At 40.0% G+C, this 17,009-nt stretch overlaps 1 protein-coding gene across 1 annotated transcript; it reads right to left on the reverse strand.

Moving 5' to 3' along the window:
- Positions 1–851: 851 nt before the first annotated feature.
- Positions 852–13,896, reverse strand: LOC139729922 (riboflavin kinase-like). Its single transcript, XM_071640838.1, has 4 exons — positions 13,566–13,896; positions 9,717–9,868; positions 6,057–6,159; positions 852–970 (listed from the first exon to the last, which is right to left on the reverse strand). Exons 1-4 carry the CDS (start codon positions 13,708–13,710, stop codon positions 852–854), a joined length of 519 nt encoding a protein of 172 aa, XP_071496939.1. The 5' UTR covers positions 13,711–13,896.
- Positions 13,897–17,009: the final 3,113 nt, after the last annotated feature.

A 17,009-nucleotide genomic window follows, 5' to 3' on the forward strand; every position in this document is an offset into this window, starting at 1 on the left:
TAGATCTCATCTGATATGAACTATAACTCACAAGGTAATGCTCACATTCTTTAGAGCAAGACAAGAGCATCCATTTTTTGTGCTCCCTCCCCACCATGTACTACACATAAATCATGTTTTTTATGGTCACAAGGAAATGCCGGCATCAAAAGAAATGTAGTGATCTATATACCATAACAAACACAACGGTAGCCCTATTTGTCGTTAATGGCAAAACAGAACTCTGTATTCTAAAACAGTGATGGGATATTGCAAAACAGAGCCGTGCCTCCTAGAATGACAAAGTGAAAAAAAAAAACATCATTACAAAGAAGTCATTAATCGTAGTCACTGTTCTTTCGGTAACACGCTTGATTACTCTGAAAGAATTTTGAAATAAAAAGGCCTCCATTGACACTTTGTGCCAGGGAAATAATAAAATGAACTTTAAACTTAAAAAAACACCCCTGAAGTATTGATACAGTGCTGAGAGCACCTCATCACATACAAAGATTCCCAAGAAATATTCTGAATAACTTATGATTACTTTCTTTTTTATTCAAATAGCATCGCTTCCACCACGCATCACAATCAATATACTCAAATTCACGCAACACCTGTACTACCAACACGGATATGCACCACCTTTAATTCTAATTCATCAGTGTATTTCATTTAAAGAACGTTTGCAAATTTGTGACAGAAATACCATTAAGATAATTTCTATTCCCACTGACACTTACATGTAGTTGCTTCCCATTTCTATCAATAGCTTTGAGCTTCTTGCAAAATATATATATATATATATATATGTAACAAGTGCATATAAAAATCTGATTTAAAAACTACAGAGGTCAACATTTAAAATATGGTCACAATTGTGAAGTCACGTCCCTGAAGAAGTTTTCGTCCTTGTATTTGACGGCGTCGGGCTCTGATAGTTGCTTCTCTGCATGGGCTATGTCAGACTTGATTGCATTTATCAGTTCATCTGAGAAAAAGAAAGTAAAAAGAGACAAAATATGTACAATTGTCATGTGTAAATTTGTATTTAAAGCAATTAGCATAGTGTCACATCACAGAAGTCAAAACCTTAGATAGAATGAAAGCTCTTTTTAAAATGTACTAGCTACCCAAGACTATTTGTGACCCGCTGCAACAAAAGGGTCCTAAAGTCGCGCATGGTCGAAGCCGTGAAAATCGAGTTTGAAGTCAGAGCATCATAATTGGTCAAAACTTATGATTTTCTGATTTTGACATATTATTGGAGTCTGACATGTCTTCTATCATCTGTCGAAATCTTGAAGCAAAATGATGAAAGGAAAGACCATAAAATAGCGTTTTTCTGGGCCATGTTGTTTGGCGTTTCAACGAAGCAGAAACTGGTTCGAAAATTTGGATTGAGCGCCACAGATAGGCTCCGCCCCTAACAACGACCAGAGTGATCTCATTGGTCAGTTTGCTGCTTGCCGCTAACCGAAGCGTGAAGCTCACACACTGCCCAGTCGACTGGTGCGTGTGGGCGGGGTGCGCTATGCCCAGCCACTTCTCCTGGCATCCTGGTCACTAATTGGTTAGTGAGGAGACCACCGACGCTGTGCTTGAATGAGCATTTCGGGGGTTGCTAGGACTTACCCTCTATTGTCCGGAGGTGAAAACTGACTTGCGTGTCCCTTGATCGCGATTGCGTCGCAAGGAAAACTTTTAGGGGGCTTTTCTCGAAACAGTGATTTCCAAGACGTCTCGACATGCTCTCTTTTAAACATCGATATCTCCGCAGCCGATTATTTTCATAAGATGTGTTATATATCAATTTAAAGCAGAAAGATTAGGGAATTTTGTCATGCAATTTTCAAATAATCGACTTCGCCCGACTTTATGATCATTTTGTTGTAGCGGGTCACATTTAAATTTTGATTCCATTTGTTGTAGTATTGAATGAATTACAATGCAGTACATCTGGCTACACAAAAAGTGAATGTGCCATATCAGTGTGACTGAAAGACAACCCGCCACATCTAGACAAATAATGGTACAGTGAAACCCCGTTATAACGAGTTCGGTTATAACGAGGAACCGCTTATAACGAGGTGATCGCGTCGGTCCCGTTTTCCTTTGCGTGTAAACCTATGGAAAAACGAATCGGTTATAACGAGTTCGGTTATAACGAGGACATTTACGGCGCATCATGATAAAGAAAAACATGAGAAATTTGATCGGATATAACGAGGTACCATTTTTTGACTTGCCGCTTTTCAAACACGCGACAAACGAAACATTGAAAATCGAATTCACGCTATCCATGTCTTTTTCCCGTTTTGCAGAGAACAGTTCCTTCCGTGTTTTCTTCTAAACCACGCAATAAGACACATTAATACCATCCGATGTTCCTACTAAGTTATTAAACATAATCACTCGATTTTCTTTTTCGCGAGATCACACGCGTGCGTATGTTATAGGTCAGACCACAGCACAACTAGGGAAAAAAGATAACGCACCCAAAAACTTTTCATGTAGCGACTCTCGTGGCAAATATGGAAATTGGAATGCGTGTGCAACTCAACATTCCTTTCCATTTGTAGTCCCTACTTCCAGTTCTTTTGCTGGTGCTGGTTAGCAAATATGAGTGTATGATTATAGCCGAAATAATTAATGAAATCGTGATCTCGCCGGGTGACAGTAGCGTAAAAATAGTTGAATAACGCAGTCCTGTCGCAAATTTTTAAAGAACGGATGTACAAAACGCGAAGGGATTTTCGGAAGAAGATAAAGAACGCATCTTTAATCCCTTCGGGCGCAACGATAATACATTGTATGAGATTACAGCCGAAATGATTCATGAAATCATCGCATTCCCGCTGGGCACCAACAGCGTAAAAGACCCTCGCAAGTTACGGTAAACGACGCACATATGTTACTCTGAAATCATCGCGATCTCGCCGGATGACAGTAGCGTAAAAATAGTTGAATAACGCATGTTAAGCTACTTTAATCGGTGTTCAGAAGAAGCAGCAAACGCATTTAACTATTTGAATAGATCCGGGTTTGTTCATTATCACAATTTTAACAACGCATTTCACAATGAAGATTTTTCTCTCTTTAAGAATGGTCTACAAGGAACAGATCTGCGTAAAAAGGATCACAACCTTCTAACTTCAATCCTGTCGCATATTTTTCAAGAACGGATGTACAAAAAGCGAAGAGATTTTCGAAAGAAAATGAACAACGCATCTTCAATCCCTTCGGGGGTAACGAACTTACATTGTATAAGATTACAGCCGAAATGATTCACGAAATCATCGCATTCCCGCTATGCACCAACAGCGTAAAAATACCCCGCAAGTTATGGTAAACGACGCATGTATGCTACTCTGAAATCATCGCAATCTCGCCGGTTGACAGTAGCGTAAAGATAGTTGAATAACGCATGTTAAGCTACTTAATCGGTGTTCAAAAAAAACCAACCAAACGCACTTAACAATTTGAATAGATCTGGGTTTGCTCATTATCACAATTTTAACAACGCATTTCACCATGAAGATTTTTCTTTCTTTCAGAATGGTCTATGAGGAACAGATCTGCGTAAAAACGATCACAACCTTCTAACTTCAATCCTGTCGCATATTATTTTTTCAAGAACGGATGTACAAACCACGAAGAGATTTTCGGAAGAAAATAACGCATTTTAATCCTTTCGGGCACAACGATCATACATTGTATAAGATTACAGCCGAAATGATTCATGAAATTATCGCATTCCCACTTGACACCAACAGCGTAAAAATACTAGTACCTCGCAAGTTACGGTAAACAACGCATTTATGTTACTTCATTTGTGCTGGCGTTTAGAAAAAACTTAACAAACGCATTTTTTACAATCTGATTATAATATAATATAGAAATAAAAATAATACAGGAATAAAATAATTTCCCTTGATTCTCTCGATAATAATGATCCATAATTGTGTAACAACGCAAAGGATGTTCTTAACTTTCATCGATGGGTAGGATATGACATCGTCCTTATGTTTTTCTTTGTTTCTGATGCGTACGGTTATAACGAGGTACCGGTTATAACGAGGTAATATCGCCGGTCCCACGGACCTCGTTATAACGGGGTTTCACTGTATCATTTTTTTCCCTTGTGAAATTTGACAAATGTGAGATACACCAAATTGATATACAAAAAGATACAGCATAGGTGTTCATCTGGAGGTAGTAGCCATCACCGGGTAATGAGTTTGGGTAGAATCCTGAGGTTTGCAACGCGGAGGCAAAACTCCTACTCTTAAAAATCCTGCTGAAAAGTCTTTCTCGGAATAAAGCATCTATGACAAGAAATGCTTGCCCAGGTGCTTTAAGGGAAATACCTCAAGTGGGACCATGATTTAGTGAAAAGACTATTGACTCCTAATCAGCTGATCCTGAGTTTGAACCCTGCCTTGTGGGAATGTCCTTGCCAAGTCATTCTCTTCACCGAGATGTAAACTAGAAATATCACTTAAGGTGATTAATACCCCCGCCCCGTGACGACAGTCTTACCCAAGGAATGATCTTTCCTTGATCTTCTGCCATTTAAATGCTGTTACCATGGCAACGCAGCTTCCGACACGTCCGAAAAATATGTCTTGCACATCTTCCCACCAAGACTATTGTGTGTGCCACATTTCATAAGCTTTTGTCAAAAACTGAGGAAGTAGTTCAATCCACAAGATCTTTCCTTGATCTTCCACCATTAATATGCCGTTACCATGGCAACGCAGCTTCCGACATGTCCAAAAAATATGTCTTGCACATCTTCCCACCAAGACCAGTGTGTGTGCCACATTTCATGAGCTTCAGTCGAATACAGAGGAAGTAGTTCAATCTGCAAGATCTTTCCTTGATCTTCTGCCATTTATATGCCGTTACCATGGCAACGCAGCTTCAGACACGTCCGAAAAATATGTCTTCCACATCTTCCCACCAAGATCAAGGTGTGTGCCACATTTCATAAGCTTTGGTCAAAAAACTGAGGACGTAGTTAAATCCGCAAGATCTTTCCTTGATCTTCTGCCGTTAATATGCCGTTACCATGGCAACGTACTTTCAGGTACTGTCAAAAAATGCGTCTTGCACATCTACAACCAAAGGCACACATCTGTACCAAGTTTCATGGAAATTGGGCAAAAACTGAGGAAGTAGTTTGCAACACAAAATTTTCCATCATTTTGGCTCATAATATGAGCTGTTACCATGGCAACATACTTTTTGTCACTGTCAAGAAATGTGTCATGCTGACCTATATCCTAAGACAAACATTCAATATGAATTCCACGAGAATTGGAAGAACACTGATGAAGCAGTTTTGCCATGAAGCATTTTGCCCTATATTTTACCAATAACATGCCGTTACCATGGCAACGCACTTTTTGCCACTGCGGAAATATGTGTCTTGCACATTAACATATTCAGATGAACATCTGTACCTAATTTCATAAAAATTGATCAAAAACTGTGGGAGGAGTTCGCGACGCAAGATTTGTACCCATTTTTGCCCATAATATGCCGTTACCATGGCAACGTACTTTTGGGTACTGTCAAAAAATACGTCTTGCACATCTACAACCCAAGGCACACATCTGTGCCAAGTTTTATGGGAATCGGTTGAAAACTGAGGAAGTAGTTCGCGACGCAAGATTTGCAACGGACCGACCGCCCGACCGCCCGACCGCCCAACCGCCCGACCGACCGCCCGACCGACCGCCCAACCGACCGCCCGACCGCCCGACCGTCCGCTGATTCCTATATACCCCCTTCAAACTTCGTTTGGCGGGGGTATAAAAAAAAAGGATGAGGAAGAAGAAAAAAAAAAGGACACCTGACGTTGCTGGGGGTAATAATTATGATCCTAAAGGGCTCCCTCTGGATGTGCAGTGCTAACATTGGAAAAGCTACCTGACCCTGGGTAACAAATAAATGACCTTATTTTTATATCTAAATGAGAGTCTGCGAAGTTTTCATGCTGGTAATGTGCACCCTATCCATATGCAAGCCAACATCTCATTGGGTCGTCGTGGTGACAGAAGGCAACTCACCGAGACTGGGGTAATTTTGCTCGGGTCGGATGTACCCCACGATCCCAACCTTCAGGATGGAGCCATAGAAGTCTTCCTTGAAGGTATGGATGATATGCGTTTCCTACAGAAGAAGAACAAGAACGGGAGAGGCTTTGAAATATGAAAATCTCTTGTGAAGAAGAAAGCCTTTCTTGATACACAGCATACATTGCACTTATTGCATTCTGTGTCCTGGAAAATTGTCTTGATGAAAACATTTAAAATAGATGTGCTACAGGAAAAACCTGCAAACACAAGCACCAGAATATCTGTGATACAGAGATCTTGTCTAAAATTGTAGGTCTTTATACTTATAATGGTTTTTACAACAAAACTTTAATTGCATAATGTCATTTAGATCGATTCATGCATTTTTTTCAACTTCCTTACAAAGGATCCAATCACTGTAAACACTACACAACCACTTTGGACATTATGATTATTTTAAAGTCTTACAGTTGTATTTAACATGTACTGTATACGCACCTAATGACACTGCCACATTTTAAGTGCAGAAGTTCAAGGAAATTATCTACTGACCAGTAGGGCCTACATACATGTACCGGTACAGGTCTACATAGATCTATCTGGCCTTCATAATCTGGTCAGGAGACTAGGTGCAAAAGGCTAGTGGTATCTAGGTGAACTGGTCTGTACAGCCCATACCATTAAAGAGAAATACAACAACAACCAAAACATGAACACACAGAAAAGGAACAATTCATGAGTCAGACAGAAAAAACAAAATTTCCAAATGAACCAGCAGATAAGGTGTGGAGAGGAAGAAATGTGTTGTTTCTCAGTGTGAAAGCGTCGAGAAGGAAATGGAAAGGAGAATACACTGTAGGTAGCAAGTGGTTTTATCATTAGGGCATGGCAGAAGAGGAAATGTGGGTCAAGTCAAATCCAGGTTCACTTGAATCTAGGTCTATGTGTGACACATAAACTTGACTTTCCCTTGACGTGGCATAATCCTCTGACATGACATTCACGTGGTCATTTCAGTGCCACGCAGCCTTCTTGGCCGTTACTGTGACACCTCTGACCCCCTTTCAAAAATCTACATGAAATTACGATTCTATTCCTGTTGGGGCAACAAAGTCTCGTGTCTCAAAAATGTCAAATGTTCAGCAGAGCAAAATAACACAGCAGCCAAAGCTCTGAGATTAAAAATGGGATTGCCTTTCCTTTGGCATACCATGGTGACTTCAAGGACAGCTAGGATTTGGACAGTGCATTTTACAAGTTGTACATCCTTGACTGACTACTGGACATGTACATTAGGTTGATAAATGAAAAAAAAAAGTGACTTCTACCAAAATTTCATAATTTGTAAGTACTTCAGCTTTTGTTGCCCCAGTGACAATGAATATTTCCTAGGATCTGGTGGATTCACAATTTCGTGCACACTGACAAAAAAGAACTAAGTACTGGTTTTCATAGAACATGCTATTTATTTAATCATCAAGTACAAACTATAGGTACACTGTACATTATGCAAATGCACTGGTACTAATTGTTCCTAGAAGGTTCTACATGATGTACAACTGTACATTGTGTACTTGTCTTAAACAGGGCAGTGAAGTGAACTGATAAAAGAATTCATTTAGTCACAGAAGAACTCTTGTCAACTGCCAGTAATTTCCTTGTATGTACAGTGTACACCACATACAGTGTACATGTAATAATGCAATAACAATTCTAAACTTATTCCTAAAAATGAGTAGTTTTTTCCCATAAACCATTAGAACCCTGGTACAATATGACTGATGGTGCTATGGGTGCAATTTAAATTGTATGCCATCACTCTGAATTTTCAATGAATGAAATGATTTTTTGTTCTTTTTTTGTTCAAAGGAAAAGACAAACATCAAATCACAAAGAGGGTCCCAGATCTATCATGATCAGAGGTACATAAACTCCCTCTTTCTTATCTTTTTTTTTGAATGTACATTTTTGTCACTTTATCACCTACAGAAATGGGAGTTTGATTTACTGTATGAAACAAAAACAACTACAAGAGGTACAAGTACTGTACATATGAATGTGGGTTGGGTAGTGAAACAGCATTTCCAAGGAGTATTGATATGCTGGCGCCAGCTGGAATGTGAAGACCTGAGGCAATTTGCGATAATCTCACTAGAATTTAACTTACATTGTACAGTATATAGAAATACATTTTTGACAGTGATAAATGACAGGAGGGTGTGACACAAGAATACAAAAGCAGACACTGCCATACAAAGCATAATGCCATGGCTTGCTAATTCCACAGTACAGACCTGAAAGCCTGCATGGGAAAAACATCCTTTCATCTTTTTTGCTGGCTGGCACGACATATAAAACTCTAGAATGAACTAGAGCTGTACTTTTTGACCTTTTTAAACTGGATGCCATCTTTGGCTCCTGTATTGCAACAAGTGTTTGAGGCCCAGTTAGATCAAATACAAATAATTTTTTTTTTTTTTTTTTTTTAAATTCTATTTTGGAAAGACATCACAGCCCACCTGCAAGAGTTTTGCTACCAGGTACCCACAGATTGAGAAGCACAGAACTACACATTGTACATCTATGTGCAATGTACACTTGTTGAGTAAACCATACTCATAACTTGTGCCTTCACACAGTGGAACTTCAGAAAAGGTGAAACGACATTTGCTCCTGCTACAGTTGCTCTGGTCTTATTTTTTTCCGAGGACTTCAGGTTGGGGCAAGGATTGTGATAGGGTTTTAAGTTTAGTTGATGTGAGGATTAGGAGTCAGGTTAGGGTTACAGTATATATGTTTGTGGGTAGAATTTATGCTTGGCTAATATAGCTTGCAGATAGTAATCATAGGAGCAATTGTTGCAGGAACAAACGTTATACTGTAGAACCCCATAAAAAGGACCTGAAACACACAACAAAATGTCAGCCAACAAATTCATCATGAAGGATAAGCTTGATGACCTTACCTTGCTGACTGTATAAAATAACTTTACAATATCTACACATTTCAAGCACTGTATGTTCTAAGTATGTGTATCTCTGCAGGTCTGTTAAACATTGACACGAGAAATCAGCCTCCAGGTAAACATCTCATGGATAAGAGAAATACCTGGGCAAGCAGACCATTAGTGTAAATGGTCAGCTGACCACAGCTGACCACAAAGTTTGATCAACGGAGTAGTGATATTGATATAACAAATGTGTGGTGATCTCCTGACTTAAAAAAAGAAGAAGATAGGCTGCAATATATGCTCTTGAATGACCATGATGACTTTAAATTATTTTTATTTTCAAATTTAACAAGAGCAATCCTCAGTTTATCTTTATAATTCAAATCTTATCGACATGCTGTCACATCAAAAGCTTTTCACACAAATCGTTCTTTGATTATTAAAAGTATTCTTTGTTCATCTGTTTGTTTGTTTCTTGGGGAGGGTGTTAAACCCTTATGAAAATACTGTATATCGCAATAAATGTTTTCCAAATGTTTTCCACATGTTTACTAAATTATTGTTAAAGGATATTTACACTCTACAGCATTATTCAGTATCACTACAGGATGCTTAAAGATTTGAACATAACAACACTATGGATGAAAAACCCTGATGGTAAGAAACAATTTTAAGGAAGAAAACAACCAAACGTTACTCACCATGGACTTCTTTTCATTGTGGTAGTACGGGTTCCAACCAACGCTCATCACCATCTTGTGAATGTCGCCATTGTCGACTGATGCCCAACCATAGTACACCCCGGTGGAAAGGGCTTCTGGTAGGTGCTCTACGACGTCTTCTGGGAAGTTTGCTGAGCGATATCAAACACAAGGCAAGGATTTATGAAAGGCTGAAGGTATCAGTAGGTGAGGGAACAGAAGATTTTCTAAGTTTTGATCTATCATGATTGATTTGTACTGTAACTGTACATTTCCATGTTCAACTATCAACCCACTGAGGACGAGTCCCGAGTATACTCGGGCAGGTGTCTATGGGAAATGCGTGTTGTAGCAAAATCAGTCCGTCCCCAATGGGGACGGACTGATTTGTTGGCTCAGTGAGTGTTGGCTCAGTGAGTAGTACTCACTGATGTGTTGGCTCAGTGAGTAGAGCGGCTGCCCTCACAATCGGGAGGTCGTGGGTTCAAACCCCGGCCGCGTCATACCAAAAGACGTTAAAAGATGGGAGTTGCTGCTACCTTGTTTGCCGTTCAACAGTTGAAAAGGTTAGAGCAACGTCGATCTGGCGCTGCTCAGTGGCTGCCCGGCCCACGATCAATTTGGCAAAATGAATTTCCATTCTTGGACAATAGAATTTTGAGTTTTTATCCAAACAATTATTATTATTATTATTATTAATGCTCATACGTACAGATGCTGTACAGCTGTATGTCAATCACATAGGTCTGCTTCTGTCCACAGGATGGAAGCATTCTTGACAGTCCTTTTAATGATACATTTTAAAATGACCAAAAGTAACTGTGATTGCCTAGGTGTAGAGTCTTCTCATTTTCGCCAACATGACTTCAGGCTTGATCTGTTTTTGCTTTGTTTTGTTTTGTTTTTTGGGGGTTTTTTTTGCACTTATGAAGGACTCTGGCATTTAGTAACAGCTTCAACATTTTCTTCCATGATTTTGAGATCCAGAACACCACTTTATGACGATCAGCTGACTTCAAAGCTGTACAGGGTTAACAGGAAGCACATTTTATTTAAAACAGACAGCAGTGAAAAAAAAAAAATCACATTTAGCTGATTAGCTGGAGAATAGAAAATGCCAGTTGACAACTGAATATGCATGAAAATATCATAAGAGAGCTGTACCTGTATCAAGACATAGGAAGGAAATGGGATGGCACCATAGGCGCCGGAAGTGGGGGGGCAGGGGGGACGGCCGCCCCCCCAATCCAAAAAGTGGGGGGGCAAAACGCATTTTTGCCCCCCTAAAAAGCCCCCCCCCAAAAAAAAAAAAAAAAAAAATAATACAAATAAATGAATAAACAAAGAAAATAAAATAAATATGTATATATATGAATAAAAGGGAAAAAATATGGCTACAAACGGCAGCTTTTGGACTGTAAAATGTCAAAATTTTCAAGCTCGCTCGCTTCGCTCGCTCGCATCCAGCAGTTGAGCCCGGTGCGCCTCCCCCTTAATTTCTAAAGCGAAAAACATAGCTACGACGGCAGTTGTTGGACTCTAGAATGTCAAAATTTTCAAGCTCGCTCGCATTGAATCGTTATGCCATTCTCCTAATGTTGCTGACAGTAATTGCCAGTAGTTGCGCCTGATGCCCCCACCCCTTCATTTCCAAAGCGAAAGATAAAATATAGCTACAAACGGGAGTTTTGGGACTGTAAAATGTCAAAATTTTCAAGCTCGCTCGCTTCGCTCGCTCGCATTGAATCGTTATTCCACTCTCCTAATGTTACTGCCAGTAATTGCCAGCAGTTGCGCCCGATGCCCCCCTAATTTCCAAAGCGAAAGGTATAGTTACAAACGGGAGTTTTTGGACTGTAACATGTCAAAATTTTCAAGCTCGCTCGCTTCGCTCGCTCGCATTCAATCGTTATGCCACTCTCCTAACGTTACTGCCAGTAATTGCCAGCAGTTGCGCCCGATGCCCCCCCTTAATTTCCAAAGCGAAAGATATAGCTACAAACGGGAGTTTTGGGACTGTAAAATGTCAAAATTCTCAAGCTCGCTCGCTTTGCTCGCTCGCATTGAATCGTTATGCCATTCTCCTAATGTTGCTGCCAGTAATTGCCAGCAGTTGCGCCCGATGCGCCGCCCCATTAATTTCCAAAGTGAAAGATATACTGTAGCTACAAACCCCTTTTTTGGACTGTAGAATGTCAAAATTTTCAAGCTTGCTCGCTTCGCTCGCTCGCATTGAATCGTTATGCCATTCTCCTAATGTTGCTGCCAATAATTGCCAGCAGTTGCGCCCGATGCGCTCCCATTTATTTCCAAAACGAAATATATAGCTACAAAACTCCAGTTTTGGAACTGTAGAATATCAAAATTTTCAAGCTCGCTCGCTTCGCTCGCTCGCATTTTATTGTTATGCCATTCACCTTATGTTGCTGACAGTATATAATTTGTCGATCGTTTTACACCGTCATTCCATCTTCCACGTAAGGAAAACTTACAATGTTCCTCAATGACTGCGTTGTTGAATGTATCACATTCCGTAATGTATTGTAGTCCCATTATTGCTCACGCACACACGCACAAGCATACAGACCGTCAAAATTACTTTATGATTCCCCCCATGTTTCGACCCACCGTACGCCACTTTACATATATTTATGTATATATATATATATAATAGATGTGTGTGCATGTGTGTGTGTGTGTATGTGTATATTGTGTAACATATGCATGGTCTAATCTTGAGCCCCCTCCAATGTTTGCCCCCCCAATCCAAAACTGCTTCCGGCGCGCCTGGATGGCACAGTATGAATACAGTCAACCTTGTGTAAGTCGACCTCGCATAATAAAGTCGAATAATCGCCTACGTCGAAGGTCTTTTCAAGTCCTGTTCCCTTTCTATTCTATTGATTTTAACCACTCATATTACATAAGTCAAATTTTCCCTAAGTCGAAGCTACACTGTATTTCTTCAGTCCAAATAGATTCGACTTTAAGGCAAGGTTGACTGTACAATGTACATGATATGTAAGTAGTGTAAACCATCACCTCTTCACATGAGAAAAAGCACTCTTCTGTCCAAGAGTGGAGAAAGATTAGTAAAAAGCCTTGAATTTGAATATAATATATATCTTTACTATTTCTACACTACACTTGTATTATGTAAAAACGGGTACTTGCACTTTAGACTGCAGACATTGTACATGTATCATCCATTGAAAGAGGTAATTGTTAAAAAATACAAATGAAAAAAAAATGCCATAAATATGAAGCGACAAATCACCCACAAAAAAAAAGTAAATCAATCTTTCGCAGAATGGATTCTTCTACTCAAAGTACCTAATGTCAGAAGGAAGCACATTCAACATCATGTGCCCCCATTTGGGTACCAGTATAGCTGTGGAGAAGCTTTCATTTCTCATTTTACTTTTCACTGAACAAATGAATGTTCACAGATGCAGACCCAGACACACATAAAAAACAATGAATGATTATGATGAATTGTGTTTGTTATTCAACGAATACACCAGTTTGTTGTTGCAATTAAATATCACTTATGATTTGCGGAACAGGCTTTCTTCGTCTGGTGTTATTGAACATCACTGTATAGTATATGACACAGACAGACACACACACACACACACAAAAAAAAAGAATTATTATGAGGAATTTTGTTTGTTACTCAATATGCCACTTTGTTGTTGGAATTAAATATCACTTATGATTTTCTTCTTCTGGTTTCATAATGGTTTATGACAACTAATCACAACTTAAAGTAAATTGTACTTATTTGAAAGCAGCAATAGAGTGAAGTATTGGTTGACCGAAGTGGGCATTTCGTTATTGCAATCTCACCCGTGGGAATGCCCAATTCCTTGCTTCCTCGTCCAAATCCCTTCACCACTGTGCCTTGGGTGAAAAACGGTAGATGGTCAGCCATTCTACGTGTCAGATGACGGAGACTTTGGCGAAACACAGTCCAAGAAGACATACACAACATGTACACATGTGCCCACAGTTTCGCGGTGACTGTAAGTTCTGACTCTGACTCTTTTCTGGTGATGGCAGAGCGATCGGAGCTGAGCTGAGTGAGTGGCCGATCTCCACGACACGCGAGGTGCTAAACACCGCACACTGCCCGTGTCGCTCCTCCTGACTTAGCTTAGCTCTGCTTGGGTTCACCAACCCGTCCCGTTCATGGACTAATGCTCTTGATTAAGAAGAATTTCTTCCGCTAACCTTGTCGGCGAGCCTTTGATAGTGCTATTGTTGTTTGTGACGAACCTCAACTCTATTGTCAACTGTATTTTGCGGTGGATGGTGGATCACTTCAGTATTTCGCAACTGCACGCATTTGCCACACGTAGCGAGTTTACACAAGATTTCACGCATGGGTCTGTTCTACAGAATTAAGGTTGCGCAACATGCCGGTATGTAGGGCTAGCGGCTAGCAGCGTTGAGAACGGTACTCCCTCCCGTACGCACAAATTTCTGTGTGTTGTATACAGTGAACGCCCCCTACTAACAACTCGGTGTAAATGTGGGTTTGGTTCGACCCACAGAGTGGACTGAGTCAGTGGTTTGACCATGGTCGACCATGAAGGTGGTACCCTCCCTGTTTCGACGGCCTCATAAGTAATCTCTTCAAAGAAAGTATGGGAATTACCCATATGGGTACCCTATTTCGAAAGAAGTTTGAAACTTCCATGCATGACCACAGTCACTGCGCGACAACAATTAATTGCATACACATCACCTATTGATTGCGTCCTGACTGTAGCACCGCATGGGAACTATACAATATTAGCATATTTCTGAAAAAAAAATGTTTAAATGGAGAAAAAATCGTGCCTCATTTCTTTCAGATAAAACTGGTATTCAAAAAAAAAAAGAAAGACAAGAATTGCAGTCTCCATTGGTAAGATCTTTGCGCATTTCTGTTTATATACGGATTAAAAACGTTTTTTTTTTTCTATAATAATATGTCCCACTTTGGGTCTGTAGGCGTACATCAAATCTTGTTGATACCTGTAATTCTTAAATCTAAGGCTATCGTGAAGAGAATTTGCAATGATGCACATAAATATGCACTGTATTTATCTCCCCTCTCGCTCCATGCACCCCTTTTCCTTATATCTCGTTCTCTCCCTCTCCCTCCCCCTTCTCAATTGTCACTAAAAGATTTCCATGACTCAAGTTGTAATCCATATGTTATTGACAATATCCTAACAAAATGCAACATCATTTTTTTTTCACTCATCATGCATGCCTTGAATATTACCATAATATACGAGACCATATCTATTTATAATCAGTATACGCCTTTGCCATATTATGTCCCCCCCCCCCAAAAAAAAAGATACAAACGGGACGCTCCACAATGATAACTTTTAAAAAAGTGAATCAATCCAAATAAATTTCAGGGTACGAAACTATATATAGATAACTCATCGCCCACATCTTACAGAAAACCCCATTCGATTTGCTTCAGTGGTCAAAGAAAAATGAGGAATTTTGTATAGAGCATGTCGGGAATTTCTTCCCTCCAAGTTCTATTGTGTTCACACACACAGAGCATCCAAGTGCTGAACTTGGAAGAATCAGACTCATGACGTGCATGCTTTACAACAATCCATATTTCTCTGTGACCGCTTAACCAAATTGAATGGGGTTTTCTGCAAAATAGAGCTAAGATGTTGTAGATCCTGCAGTAGCATTTATAGTTTAATCATATTGGGTGTTATCAATGCGAAAATCTTGGGGGGGGGGCATACTGTATAACAGCCAAACTTCATCAGAAGGGCGAATGCTCCCTCCCTTCGGCCTTCACTCTCTTTTCACTAGACATGTATTGTGTATACGTGTAAAAATGTAGAGAAAGATGGGAAGTGTAGCAAAAAAAAAAAAAAAAAAGCTGCTGAAAACTGCTTATCCAATAGTGGCGAGCCAATGGAGTAAAATGGAGTCTAAAGGGGGAATGAGCTTTCGATCCTATATAGCAGAATCTTTGTCAGAGGCAAAATTATGCTATCCTAGCAGAATCTTCGTCCGAGGCAAAATCACCTATATTATGGTCATTTTGCCTCTGACGAAGATTCTGCTATAAAAGGATCATAAGGTGAGGCCCCTTTTGACTCCAACTGGCCCTTATCCTTATCACTTATATGTATATATACAAGGGCGTACCGAGGGGGGGTGTTTTGGGTGTTCAAACACCCCCCTTTGCCAAAAGGGGGGTGTTTAAGGTGTTCAAACACCCCCCTTGGGCAAAAGGGATGTGTTTGAGCTATTCAACACCCCTCTTCAGCAATGCTTAGATGTTGACAAATGAAACAAAAGCTGTCTTTACGGCTTTTATTTCCGTTTTGAATTCCGCCTTTCCTTTCTTTTGCGTTCATTTTCTCTCTCTCTCTCTCTCTCTCTTCCTTGTTTTAATGTCTGTGTGGATGATGATACATTATGGAGAACATTACATTATTATCATACGCACTAAAGAACTCGTGTACAGTACGTGTTAATACTACGTTACTGCACCGCGCGCGAAGCTGACGCGCAAACAGTAGACATTCCCGATCCCTGCTTTGCTTTCTGACCGAATCGCGAAGATACATTGCGCATAATGTTCACTGTTTACCGGTCAAAGAGATTACAATCTCTTTGTTACCGGTACTATACCGTACGCGGTACCGTAAATTGTGTATGATGCATAATATTATGTGTGTACAATGCATGCTGCGCTGCAGCCTATTATAGGCACATTGCATGCTAAGTCGGTAGTATCAACTACCAACAGTGGCGTATCTGGGGGGGGGGGGGGGGGGGGGGGGGGCAAGGGGGCACGTGAAAAAAAAAAACGAGAAAAAAGAAGAAGAAGAAGAAGAAGAAGAAGAAGAAAAAAAAACTCGCCCGGACTGGGGGAAGGAGAATGGGGGGGGGGGGGGGGGGCAGAAAACCAAATCAACAAGATAAAAACAAAACATGAATTCCATGAATTCCATGTTTTGTAACGCTGAAATATAAAAATTTTCGGCTCGCTCGCTGCGCTCGCTCGCCAAAATTTATCAAAAAAAAATAAGAAGAACAAAACGTAATGATGACGTGGAAATATAAAAATTTCGGCTCACTCACTCGTAGTAAGTATAATTTCCAAGTCCTTAGTTTGCTGGCATAAATCGTTATCTATGAAACCGTCACTATATCTTGATTAGTATTGTAAGATTTAATAACCAAAAAATGACAAGAATTCCATGTTTTGTAAGGTGAAATACAAAAATTGTCGGCTCGCTCGCTGCGCTCGCT

Source organism: Diadema antillarum, unplaced genomic scaffold (genome assembly GCF_040938485.1).
Source record: "Diadema antillarum isolate AM-2024a unplaced genomic scaffold, OU_Dant_1.0 seq00000271_RagTag, whole genome shotgun sequence".
Lineage (NCBI taxonomy): Eukaryota > Metazoa > Echinodermata > Echinoidea > Diadematoida > Diadematidae > Diadema > Diadema antillarum.